The 13,348-nt window shown below is 43.7% G+C and overlaps 2 protein-coding genes across 3 annotated transcripts; one reads left to right on the top strand and one right to left on the bottom strand.

The window, feature by feature from the left end:
• Window positions 1-1,916: 1,916 nt before the first annotated feature.
• C1GALT1C1 (C1GALT1 specific chaperone 1) lies at window positions 1,917-5,113 on the top strand. The gene is made up of 2 exons (XM_054075908.1): window positions 1,917-2,042; window positions 2,315-5,113. The coding sequence occupies exon 2, from the start codon at window positions 2,320-2,322 to the stop codon at window positions 3,274-3,276; it is 957 nt and encodes a 318-aa protein (XP_053931883.1). The 5' UTR covers window positions 1,917-2,042; window positions 2,315-2,319; the 3' UTR covers window positions 3,277-5,113.
• A 607-nt stretch (window positions 5,114-5,720) lies between these two features.
• On the bottom strand, window positions 5,721-13,002 carry MCTS1 (MCTS1 re-initiation and release factor). Of its 2 annotated transcripts, XM_009566327.2 has the most exons (6): window positions 12,847-13,002; window positions 11,574-11,726; window positions 10,753-10,850; window positions 9,530-9,663; window positions 8,437-8,504; window positions 5,721-6,721 (listed from the first exon to the last, which is right to left on the bottom strand). In XM_009566327.2, the coding sequence occupies exons 1-6, from the start codon at window positions 12,855-12,857 to the stop codon at window positions 6,640-6,642; spliced, it is 546 nt and encodes a 181-aa protein (XP_009564622.1). In that variant the 5' UTR covers window positions 12,858-13,002; the 3' UTR covers window positions 5,721-6,639. The 2 variants fall into 2 exon arrangements, with proteins under 2 accessions (XP_009564622.1, XP_053931884.1); XM_054075909.1 differs by lacking the exons at window positions 5,721-6,721; window positions 8,437-8,504 and adding an exon at window positions 8,521-8,873 and having other exon boundaries at window positions 9,497-9,663.
• Between the last annotated feature and the right edge of the window lie 346 nt (window positions 13,003-13,348).

Genomic DNA, 13,348 nt, shown 5'->3' with positions numbered 1-13,348 from the left:
GTTAGGTTAAGGTTTGAACTTGATGACCTTAAAGGTCTTTTCCAACCTATATCATTCTATGATTCCTGCCAACGTGTCTGAGCAACTCCCTTGGCTTTCCTCACTTAACATCCATCTCAGGGCTGACCCTTCCCTGGTTATGATATTTGGCTGGTTTTCAGCCCATGGCAGAATGACTTCAAACATTTATATCCTGCAGTTCTTTAAAACAGTTTCTTGTAGTAATTTGAGATGGAGTTTACAGGAGTACATGTGTGTCTAAATGAGTTCTAATACAGCTCCAGATTACTTAACAATGGCTGTTGTGAGATCTTGTGCATCTTTTAACATGAAGCAAAAATTTCAAGCAACACAGAAGCCAGAAGAGTCTCTTCAGGTTTATAGCACGCTTTAAATGCTGCTTAAATTTTCTCTTCACTGATCTGCTGCTGGATAAAAGCCATGCTGAAAACATATTAAAGCAACAGTCGAGATCTGTAGCTACACTAATCATTCTGTCAGAGCCTTGGAAAGAATCCCACTGAAGTCAAGCAGGAAAGCAATTTGTTGAAGCATCAGTTGAAGCAGTGAGTTGCAACTCATTCAAATCTCTCTAACATACATGATCAAGCAACTGCTGAAGCCCTGAAAGCCACAATTGATTCTGCAAGCAAGAGATACGTAAAACAAACTTTGAACTGACCTCCAGTCTCTGGTATGTGATAACCACCTGAGTGCTCACTCATTTATGCCTTAAAAGCAAGCAGGTGGGAAAGATAGGATCAGTGATGTTCCCTCGATGTAGTAACCGAACTACCCCAATATACAAATGGACAGTATTTTCCTGTCACAGTCTGTAAACAGAGTTGAATTCCGCTGAATGGAGCCATTCTGGACACACACTGATCCAACCAATATCACTATTTTGTAACATTTCTACCTGAACCACAAGCAGTAGTTCCCCAGGCCCAGAAGAGTCAAGCAATCAATGTTCTTACAGATCTTTTCGACAAAGATAACATCGTGAAGCTTTGATGTCTACAGTGTAGCCTAAAAAAACACTTTACCTGAATAACCACGGCATCTGCGGAACCCAGCCAGATGCCAGAGAATCCAGAGCAGCACAGCTGTAAAGTGACTTAAATAAAACCCACCAAGCCAGCCAGGGCATAGCTTGAAATACAGGGAAAACCTATACAGGCCGTTATCCCAGCCACTGTGTCAGCCTAAGGTGACGTTGCAATCAGCTAACAGATAAAATACGTTAAACCTTTTTTTTCTCCGAGAGACTGGTAGAGAGGGGAGTAAACTAAAGCTCTTTCACACCAGGTGTCATCTAAGTTTGTGAGAGGTAAAAAGCAGTTCTGACAGACCGCTTTCCATCTGGAGCTCAGGAAAAATTATCACCGGAAGGAAGACAAAGTTATGCGAGTAGGAAAATGTTTGGGCTTTACTCTTTAAATACAAACTAAACGTGTGTGTGCGTGTTCTGTTTGATGCTGGGGAGAGAAAAACCAGTAAAATGTGCTTCCAGCACAGTTTGCTGCTTTGGTTTGGCAACGCATCCGATCAGACAGCGGATTTGATCCTGGATATGGTTTAAGGATGGTTCTGCCTTTCCTTCGCCACCCTGGCCCCACTCGTGTCCCTCCTGATCTTTAAAGTTTGTGGGGTGCCAGACACCTTCCGCGTTATCCATTGCAAAGGGAAAGGGAGGGAAAGAAGAAAGGGGAGAGGGAGGGAAAGGGGAGAGAGGAAAGAGGGGAGGGAAAGGGGAGAGAGGAAAGAGGGGAGAGGAAGGGAAAGGGGAAGGGGAAAAGGAAAGGGGAAGAGAAAGGGAAAGGGCAGGGGGCGCAGGGCGAGCGCGCCGCCAGGTGGCACGCGCGGGCAGGAGTTGGCCCGCGGCACCAACGAGCGGGAGGTGCTCAGAGCGGCCGCGAGGCGCTTCCGGCGGGGACCGGAAAGGACGGGTGTCAGCGAACGCTCCGGGGCGGGAGGGCCGTGTCAGCGGGGCCGCGGCGGGAGGCGGCGGCAGGCAGCGGAGAGCACCGGCACCGGCAGTTGTAAGGAGATAGCGGCGGGCGGGGCGCGGTCACCGGGGGCGGGCGGGGCCGCCGAGAGAAGCCCCCGGGGCAGCGGCGGGGCGGGGGCCCCTCCGCCGGTCTGTGGTACCGTTAGCGTCACGAGAGATCGGGAACGGGCTCTGTCACCGCCGCGTCCCGGTGCGCAAGGGAACTGCAGCCGAATTTAGGAATCCAAGAAGATAATAAAACCGTACAGAATCCACAATAATGAACGCTTTGCTGCGAGTTCTGACCGTGTGTCTTCTTTCTAGGAAAAATGATTTCTGAAAGCAGCTCCTTCGTGAAGGGCGTGGTGCTCGGAGGAGCCTTCTGCATGTTGGTGACGCTCCTCGGACACATTAAGGTGGGCCACGGGACTAAAGCGCATCACCATGAGCACCATCACATCCAGGCTCCCAACAAAGAAGATGTCTTAAACCTTTCAGAAGGCGAACGTGCAGAGCTTAGTACGAGTATCCGCATTTATTGTATCATCCTTGTGAAGCCAAAAGATCTGGGGCACTGGGCTGCAGTGAAAGAAACGTGGAGCAAGCACTGTGACAGGGCGGAATTCTACAGCTCCGAAAACGTCAAAGTGTTCGATTCTGTACCCCTCAACACAAATGATATGTGGGCGATGATGAGAAAAGCTTACAAGATAACTTACGAACACTATAAAGATGAATTCAACTGGTTTTTCCTTGCATATCCAAAAACATTTGCTATTATTGAAAATCTCAAGTATTTCTTACTGAAAAAAGATCCTTCGCAGCCTTTTTATATTGGCCATACTGTGAAATCTGGTGACCTTGAGTACGTAAATGGGGAGGGAGGAATAGTGTTAAGCATTGAATCACTAAGACGATTCTCCCACATTCTAGAAGACTCTGACAAGTGTCCGGAGCAGGGAGGTATGATTTGGAAACTTGCTGAGGATAAACAGCTCGCAATCTGCCTGAAGTATACCGGAGTGTTTGCTGAAAATGCAGAAGATTCAGAAGGAAAAGACATCTTTAACACTAAGTCTGTCGGTACGCTCATTAAGGAAGCAATGTCCAGTCACCCTCAGCAGGTGGTGGATGGCTGCTGCTCGGACATGGCAGTCACATTCAGTGGGCTGGCCCCCAACCAAATGCACGTGATGATGTATGGCGTTTACAGGCTGAGACCCTACGGCCACACGTACAACGATGCACTTGTCTTTCTTCCGCCTCCAGGTTCAGACAATGACTGAGATCTCTTGACAAAGGGCCTGGAACTGTGAAGTTTGCTTTTCTCATGGCAAGCATTTGTACTGACAGATTTGGGGTTTGTACCTGGTGTCACTGGTGTACAATTTTTTTTTGCACGTTGAGGTTCAGACTTTAAAAATGGAAGGAGAACTTTTTTCTAGATCTTTTATACAGAAACACCTCTGGCTTTTGACAGTGCTGGAATGAAATGATGAAGTTGTTAATGTTTATCATAAAAGGAAACAAAGTTTATATGGGGGGGTTGTATGTGTATATATTTATTAATGAAAATGCAAATGAACTTTAGTCTACTGTTAAAAATATATTTTTGCAGATTTTTATTCTTTCAACTCTTCGAGGCATTTCTAGAATGTCTTTATATCTTTCTAAGAGGTACCAATAAAACTGACTACAGACTCGGTCTCAGACTAACTTTAGGCTATTTCCTTTACTCTGAACTAGACAAGTTTGAGCCGTGCTCTTTATGCTGTGCCTGTCCCTGTATGTGCAGCCTCCTGGTGCATTAAGGGGTTAGCAGGAAGCAAGATCACAAGCGAGATCTGTTAGGAAGTTGCAGCTTGGGTGACCTTTGGACTGCTGTTCTTAAGCAGACGAAAGAGTATTTGAATAAGTATTAACACGGTCAGGGGGCCTGTTAGCACAAGAGTAATTGCCCTTTTTAAATCTCACTTCATATAGAAGTGTATTAGAATAAAGGTTCTGTATTATTCTCACTCCTGTTAGCGGTGCCAAGAAATCACCAAGAGATCACCAAGAAATTGGTGATCTGTCAGTACAGATGTAGCATAGATGCATTTACAGCTATTTTTAACACCAAGATGCAGAAAGAGCAACACCTGCTTGCACTTCCAACTTTCTTTTCGGTATTACTCAAAACGGGTTATGTACACAACAAAGAGAGATGCAGAGCTCTCCCGTCCTGGCTGGCGGGATTGTGTGGTGAGGTTTGGCTTTGTTGGTGTTTGTTTGTTGGGTTTTTTACAGTGGGATGCACTTGAAGGCAGTATTATACAAGTTACAAGGCCACACTCCCTTCCACGCAAAGCAAGAGGGAATAAGCAGCCCTTTAATGATTTGCTTCATTTAGAATTCACTGACCGACATGGATGTTTCAAGAGATGAGGCAGGTACTGCCTCTAGGACAGCCACAGGCTTTGCTGCAGTACCCATAAAAGACCTGAGAAGACACCACATTCCCTGGCCTTTCTTCAACAGACCATTTGTCATTACTCATCCTCTGCTGAGCTGCAAAGGGACAGACAGGGAAGTGGAAGAGCTGCTTCAGTGCTAATGAAAATACCCACACCTTTTTTGTCATTATTTTTGACAAGAACAGCTTAGCGCTCTGCTCAGAGCTCCACGCAGCTGCCACGGCTCAGCTGTTCAGGAAGGTGCACAGTGTCTCACCTGTTGCACATCTCCGTATCAGTCAGAACTCAGCTGACACAGCAGAGCAAACACATATCTGACTGCTGCCAAAACACTGGTTAACACTTCAGTTAGTATTTTTGACTACTTTTAGCTAAATTGGTATAGATTAATTTAAGCATGATTTAATTTCTTACAGGATCGTTTTTAGAAGCTTAGAATACTCTGACAGAGCCAGACAAAGCAAGGAAAACTTTGATTTCATCAGTGTCTGATATTAAAAACAGTTCTGGCCCCACTGCAACACTAGCAACAGGGCAAGTCCAGGAACTGGAACGAGAGTTAACAATTCAAGCCAGAATAAATCTCACGCCTCACAGATTTGAGAGGTACAGAGTAACACAACGGGAGGCAAAACAAAAGGGAAAAAAGCAATCATCAAAGTCAACTACCTTGTTTGAGGCAAAAAAGAACCACTGAAGCATAAACTGATTCCCCATAGCACTAACAAGAAATTAATACTTTTATAGTGGTATTTAAGGTATTAGTATTATAAAGGGAAGGTCTGAGGTTTAACCAAATTTTTTTCTGCAACACTGCTGTAATCATCACCTTAATTTTCATCTTCTTACATTAATAGTTTCAGATTTACCCTGTCTGTGTCAGAAGTACAATCTTGTAAACAATTTTACAGATGTTTAAAAGTAGCACATATTATTTAACACATTCCATGTCCCATGTCTTAATTTGACTTTGGAATCAGATGGAGAACACCTCTGCCGCTGTCTTCTGTAAAGGTCCCAGAAAGGGGAAACCAAACATGCACAACAGCCCCGAGACAAGGGACTTGCACCCAAAATTACATTCTGTCATTCTAAAATACAATTGTTAGAACAGAAACTTAAAATATTAATAAATACTTGCAGAGACAGAGTTCTGAGCGGGAGACCTTGAAGTTTCCTTAGTTTATTAAAGGATTCCATGGCACAGGCTGTTTTCCATAGGCATAGCTTTGGATGTGCAGTTGCTGAACAGAGTTGGATTATCCAGACAAAGACACAGTGCTCTTTAACCCGTTCTGTAGATAAGCATACATGTGGCAGTGTGCACAAACCGAGATCTCTTTTCAAGTTCCACCTGAAGAAGCTGCTCCTGGCTACAGTGATAACCGTGTTTTGCTATCATGCCTTTGCTAAACAGTGATTTTGTTTCTGCTCCTAAAATAAGGCGGCAAACAGGGAGTAGAGCATGAGGCACCAAGTTGGCAAACACTCCATTTGGAGTACGCTCACCATGACTATAACCTCCACTTTAAGGAGACCGATATCAAATAGTGTTGGCAGGTAGAAATTTGAACATATATATATATATTTTCTTCAGATATGAACTGGTGTAAAAGAATTTCTAGTCCACATACCAGTCTAAGTTCATAAATCCTATACAGATAAATGCATATTAAAAAGAGAAAACCTTTAAGTAAAATACTGAAGTTAATGCTGTTAATAAATTAAGTTAAAAAATAAATGTCAAAAAAACTGGTTTCTCAAGAAACAGGTAGACTAACAAGATGTTAATCAGAAGAAAAAAATCTGAAATGTTTCAGAGGTTTTATAAACTGTATTAATTATATTTCGCAGACACTTTATTACTCTTAGAAGAGCATAAAAATGTAAACATTTCGTGGCTTTTTCCTCCTTTTTGTTTGAAGCAGTCTACTCACAGTCCATGCAGGATCTTTTCATCAGATATCTTCAGTCACTGAAGACTTGGGTTTAAGACAAAACAGAAGAACTGTAATAAAAGGAAATCTAGAAAACTATTGTAGCCTAACAGTACTTTCGCATTCACTTGATTTATTTAGCATAGCCACAGAACAAAATAATTTGTACATTCAGTCACATTAAAAACAAGGAATTACAAAGCAGTCCACATTTAATCTAAGTGCATTCCTTTGGAGTAACACAGTTCCTTTTGTTTCACTTGTATGTCTTCATATGCCAAAGGCCATCATTTAAATAGTGGATATTTTCAATACCAATCCCTTTGTTGACCTTCTCACTGTAAGAAGGAGGAAAAAGGTACAGAAGTGTTAGCTAGGCTAAATGTTAGAGCAGTAGAAAATACAGTATGTAAACTAGAAAATGCAACATTTGTAACTGCAAGGGGAAAAGCTATCACCTACAAAGTCATAATCTTCAACAGCAGGTGAACAAGAAACAATATTTGTTACTATGTGTACCCACACTGCTGAATGATAAGGGAATAATATTTGCCTTCCAGGTTGTGTCAACAACCTTCCCCAACATCTTTAACTACTTCTTTGTGGGAGGCAGTTTTTCAGACAACACTTCTGCTACTTCTCTTATTTTCAGCCCTTCTCCATCCAAGCAGCACAGCAGCTGTAAGCAACTCTCTCTCTCTGAGCACCAGAGGAGGTGTAAAAGGGCTGGAATGGAGAACTGGCAAGTTCTGGTTCCAAGTGTGCCACTGACACAAGCAAGCGCTGTTGAGCCTCTTTGCTGCTAGTTGCGGGATATCTACTAATAATCCACTAACAGAGAATTATAAATGCTAAATTGAAGCGCCAAGGACTTGCAGCGTTACAGACATTCAGTCCCTTTAAATCTTTTAAGTCACGTCATCTTTTAAAAATAATTGTTTTGCGTGACTGCACTGGATTTGTGTTCATCTTTTTTTCGAGTACATTACTCCACGGAAAAATCTAGTTTTGTCACAATAAACAAGACAAATCCCATCACTGTAGGACAGAGAACAAATTTAATTCCCCTGGAGAATATAATTTGCTGTATTTACATTAAGTATTCCTTTACTTATATATAAGTACTTATAAGTAATGAGAGAGGGAAATGCTGCTATGTTAATTGCATTAAAACATCATATATCATAATCACACCCAGTGACTGAAATCACTGTTTCACAATCTTCTGGTTTAAACAGTATCATACAAACAATAATGCAAACAGCTGCATAGATCAGTATCATAGCGGTTTCCTCTCCAGTTCACGTTGCTTCTCACAGAAAGAGGATATTCAGCTGCAAGGCTGCTGAGTTTGAAACTGGGATTAGGAATACAGATAATCTTGGTTTGCAGTGATCACAGTAGATCACTGCAGACACAGGAACAGGACAAAAGTAGCTAGTCTTTCCACCTACTCTTGGAGTCTTTTGAAGGCACTACAAAGAATCCTGAGGAATATAATTCCTCAGCAGCTACAGCAGGTCCAAATCCAGGTTGCTGCAGTCCCACTCTATCCGTGCCCTCAGTAACACAAGACCCTGCCACCCCTCTCCCTTGTGCTACCATTATGATTTCAGTCTCTGCTGTCCCCGTAGACAAAAATCACTTTAGCTTTTTCAATCCCCTCAAATCCAAACTACACCTCTTTGGCCAGCCCAGGCACTAAGTACCCTACACAAATATTCCTTTGTTCAGCAAGATCTGCGAGAAAGTATGATGAGAGTGCAAAAAATATTGGCATTCAATGGCATTACTAGTGTCGTGCGTCTTAGAGTCCACATTCACATGAAAAGAACTATTTTGATTCTATGTGGTAAACAAACTAAAGAGATTCCCTGCCTCCATTTCTTTCCCTGAATATCAATCAACAAAATGAAATCTTAAAACATTCTGCACTTGAACAACATACACTGCAACAGGGATGCAGTAACCTTGACAGTGGTGCTTACATTCCAAACTAACATAGGAATAGCAATGTGGGACAAGGATGTATTTCAATTTTTAAAACACTTACATGTCCTCAGCTGACATCTTCATTACTCCCACACATAACGCATGTTGTTTTCCCTCTGCCATTATTGCCTACAAATCACCACTAAGGAAAACAGATTTTTTTTTAAACCATTTCGGAAAAGTAAAAGCAATACGAGGAAACAACTTCCCAAAATTTTCAAAATGCCATGTTGAACTTCTACCCTTTTAGTAATTCTAAGGGTCTTAACATAAGCAAAAGCATGCACTGCATTTAACTAATTAAATCACAGCGTGTAGAACAAAGCATGCATTTATGACCTTGGAACAGCCATTACCAAAAAAGATCTCTCAGCTCTACCCTCCATTTCTTCCTTTGTGCCTAACACTGGGAGAGCACAGTTTCGCCCCTTCTGCAAGAAACTGCACATTTGTGAGGCCATTTTGGATCCCAAGGTTCTGAACAATTGAGACACAAATCTGAAAAAACAGAAGTACTGAAAACAGACATTGCAAAGCTTTGAAAAGGACACGTGATACTAACCTGTCTTCTCCTATAGCATTTAGCTAAGAATAAGAACAGCACAGCTCAGTATTATTAAAGCTGTATTTGTTCAGCGTTCCTTTCTCAGTAATATAATGAGCAGCAGTGAATTAGCATACCTTCCTCATTTTACATATGGTAATTTCATCAGACACGTAGAGCAAGCCCTGACTAGAGCAAAGCCGATCCTAATCATCTTTCCAAAATTCCCTGGGAACAGAAGCAAATTCTTCTGTAACTGAAGGCGACACAAGACTGATTAAGGAGGCAGGGGACAAATTACACCGTACCTTCATGTATTTTTAGAGTTCTGCATAAAATCACAAAGGAGCTCACATTATCAATTCGATTAATGGAACAGTATTAATCCCACTCAACAGTACAGCAGGAATAGTTACTTGGTTTGGAACATCAAAACAAGTTTAAAAAAAAGAACAACTTTAACCAACATCTGAACCTCTGCAGCTCTTTACAGACTACCAGTTATTCCACCAAATACCATTAAAATCCAAAGCAGTATCAGCTAAGAACACAAGAACAGAAATCTAACTCATCTCACAGCAAGCAGTAGTTCGTCATTAAAGAAGGATACAACAACAGTATCGACAGCAGCAGGGTAAAGTTTTGCTCCAGGAGACGTCAGGCCAGGGCACATTATATTAGCTCCACTTAGTACAAATTTAATGGCACCTTTATCAACCTGCTGATGCGGTAGAATAAATGGGTCTAGGAGGGAAAAGATACAGCATTACAATTAATATGGTAAGATGAAAACACTAATAACTCATTATCAAGTCAGTTTAGATGGGGCAATCAGACATATAGGGCGCTACAAAGGCAGGAAGTTTGAGAAGCAATTACAGGAGCTCCTGCTGGGCTGTACTGTCCTGGAAGGACACAAGTATTGTTCACCCGGACCACATCTTTCATCTGAGAACCAACGGGTAAGCCTATGCTTCTTGCATATTCACATACTCACATGCTGAGTGACAGTTTTAACAAGTTCCCACAGTAAAAACAAACGCACAAGTGCCTACATGCCAAGAGGTCTTAAAACCAAGGAATCTTAAATCCCTTAAATTATGTGTATTACCTCTCACATGAAAAAAAAGCAAAAACACAGTTTAACGTTAACAAGACAGAAAAGGCAGAGAAGAGCAAAATTAATGAAGGCTGTCAGCTCTACAATCCACACACTTTCTTGAAGTACTTGGAACACTGACATTTGAACAACATTTTAAGAGACTCCTGGAATCACCCAAATCAGATTAACACAATCAAGCACAACAGAGAACAGCAACAAATCTAATGCAAGTAAATTGTTAAAAAGTATAAAGCATGCAGCACAAGTTCTTTACAGGAGACAAGCATACATTACACGATTAAACTCATGATTAAGGAATATTTTTCAAGTAAGAACCTATGGGTATTTAGACAGAAGCAGAAAGAGTTCTAAGGAAAACTTTAGAGAACAAAGATAGGGACTAACAACAGGGAGGGTCCTAGGGAAACCTATCTCAAGACTTCAGCAGAGCTTTGCACTATTTAATTCTTAGACATCAAAGTTCAGATTTTCTCACACATAACTAATTAATTAACACTACATTAATTATGGGGGAAGCAATCCATACAGACATCTGAAATAGCAAAGGAATAAACTACAGTTGAGAAAGTATATTATATCTTTAAAATCTGTTATGGAATATATATATAAGCATGTAAGTAGTAAGTTCTTTTAACCCCGTTGTATAGAAGTCCTGTGGAATCACATGCTCACCATTCTCTCCCCACCACTACCATCCTCAGGAAACTCACATTTGTGAAGCAACCTTAGTGTCGGGTAAAAAATCCCTTCTCTTTGTCTGAAGAACAGCAACTCCCCATTCACAGTGAGGATTTCTATATGTTCATGACTGCAAGATCAAAGAAAAAAGCCATTATTCCAACAGCTACCTAAGCCTTCCTAATTAACACGAAGCATTTCACTTCACAAAGTCTGTTCTGTCTTGGCAGCTGGCAATTAAGATAGTCAATTGGCAAGAAAATTAAAACCCAAAAATATTCTCTCTTTATTTTGGCTTGTTCTTCAACACTGCCCTTCTGCACATTTCCTTCCTCTTTAAGAAAAGAAAGAAAAAAAGAAAAAAAACTCTACAAACATTCATCTGTACATAAACTGCATTTCCTTGGGCTTTTTTTTAAATGCCATAGAAAGAGTGGTCAAAGAGAAAGAATCTGCAAAAATACACTACCCTCTGTTTAAAAAAAATAATAACCCAGGATATACATGCAAGCCCCAAAATAGCAAAAGTGCTACTGCAAGCTATCAAAACAAGTTTGAGCTTCCACATCCATAAAGCTGAATTTTTGCCTTCAAACATCCTTGGAGAGTCCCCACATATGCTGCACGTTCACTGCTAGGCAGAATTTTTATTTTTCCTTCAATTCCCTACCAGCACACCTTCAAAAGCATGACGAGCACACACAAACTTTCTGACCTGGATATAATATGGACTATTATCTATTCAAACATGGCAGATGCTGTTCAAAACCACAAGGTTTAACTACTATACAAAACACATAAAGGAAGCAACCCTAGCATCTTGGAAGCAAAGTTTAAGAGAAAAGAAACTTACCATCTTACTATTTTGACTGGGTCTTTCTTTGGCATAATTTGGTTTAGCCATGGTTCAATAACAGGAAACTGGTCTATCAGTTGATTCTTAATGCCTTTAATAACCGACGTCTTCAGCTGGATGCAGTTTGATACATTCTCCTTTTCATCAAATCTGTCAAGTGAGTGAAAGTACATCAGAAATGCACACAGTGCTGCCCCAGAGATGCCATATCATAGAACGGTTTGGGTTGGAATGAACCTTAAAGACCACCCAGTTCCAACACCCCTGCAATGGGCAAGGACACCTCCCACAAAGGCATCCCAGCAGCCTCTTTCAGAAAGGCTGACAAACTCGCCATAAAACCTCGCCAGTTTCACAGCAGTCCAACTTCCAAAGCTGGGATTTCATGAGGCTCACAGTTGTTCCCCGAGACCCCCAGGCTAGGACTAGCAGGGGATCCCCACCGAGAGGCTCCTTTCTCCCTGGACTCTGCGTGCACTCGCGTGCTGTGCTTTGAGCCCCACAGACACTCCTGGCATTACAGCTTTTGGTGCAGGCACTGCTGGGCACTCAACGCTCCGAGCCCCTTTCAGACGTACCCGTGACCCCAAACCTCACCCAAACTGTGCTATCCCGCTCCACCACTCACTCAGGTCACTCCTTGGGTTGTTCCCTTTCAGCAAGCAGGAGCCTGAGCTGCACAGGCCAGCATGGCAGAGGTGCTGCGCCTGGCCCCATTCCCTCGGTCCCCAGCCCCGTTCCCCCAGCCCTCTTTTCCCGGCCCCATTCCCATATTGCAGTTCCCCTGGCCCCGTTGGCCTGGCCCCAGCTCCATTCTGCCTTCCTCCAGCCCTGTTCCCTCGGACCCAGCCCCTGTCCTGTTACCTCTTCCTCCGGCCCCGGTTCATATCCCCTCCTCCTTTTCCCCACTCCCCCTCTACCCGTCCCCCTCCTCCCTTTCCCCCATCCCCCCTGTCCCGTTCTCCCTTTTCCCCTCCCCCGTTGTCCCTTCCCTCTTCCCCCTTCTTCCTCCCCCCCTTTTTCCTATCCCATTCTCCCCTAACCCCTTTTCCCTTTCCCCCCTTCCCTGTTCCCCCTTCTCCCTATTGCCTTTCCCCGTTTCCCCTTTCCTTCTTCCCCCTTTTCCCTTCCCCCTCCTCCCCCCTTTTCCCTTCCCCCTCCTCCCCCAGTCTCTCGGCCCCGGTTCCTTTCCCCTTTCTCCCTTCCCCTGGCCCTGCTCCCTTTTCCCCCTGTCCCGTTCCCCCTCCTCCGTATCCCCGTCCCCGCTCACTTCTTGAACATCCTGGGGGCGGGGGTCGCGGGGGGCCGGCGCGGGCACGGCGGCCTCGGCGCTCGCTCACACGCGGCTGCCGGCGCTGCGCTCCCCTCCGCGCCAGCCGGAAGCGCCGCGCTTTGCGGCCTGTCGTGCAGCGTCGTGTCGCGCCGCCGGGCGTGGCCAGCGGAGCCGCGGGGTTCTGTGTGTCTGGTGCCGCCCTGCCCGGTAACCGGGCGCTGCTCACCCAAACGAGTCCTCCTGGGGGGCGATCGCCGCGCTAACGAGTCACCGGCGTCGTTAAACGCGGGAGGAAACCCTCATATACACACATATATACGTGTACGGGGGCTGGAGCACCTCCCATACAAGGACAGGCTGAGAAAGTTGGGGAGGTCAGCCTGGAGGAGAGAAGGCTCCCAAGAGATCTTATAGCGACCTTCCAGGACCAGGGGCAATGGGTATAAACTGGAGAGGGGCAAATTTAGACCAGACATGAGGAGGAATTTCTTCACCATGA

This window comes from Cuculus canorus, chromosome 10, assembly GCF_017976375.1.
Source record: "Cuculus canorus isolate bCucCan1 chromosome 10, bCucCan1.pri, whole genome shotgun sequence".
Taxonomy (NCBI): domain Eukaryota; kingdom Metazoa; phylum Chordata; class Aves; order Cuculiformes; family Cuculidae; genus Cuculus; species Cuculus canorus.
This window is presented reverse-complemented; position numbering and strand designations above follow the sequence as displayed.

Coding starts and splice junctions, on each gene's coding strand:
- C1GALT1C1 (XM_054075908.1), top strand. CDS start 2,320: ATGATTTCTGAAAGCAGCTCCTTCGTGAAGGGCGTGGTGCTCGGAGGA.
- MCTS1 (XM_054075909.1), bottom strand. Junction 10,851..11,573: donor CCAGTCAAAATAGTAAGATG/GTAAGTTTCTTT, acceptor TTGATCTTGCAG/TCATGAACATATAGAAATCC. Junction 9,664..10,752: donor ACTAAGGTTGCTTCACAAAT/GTGAGTTTCCTG, acceptor TTTCCCTCCTAG/ACCCATTTATTCTACCGCAT.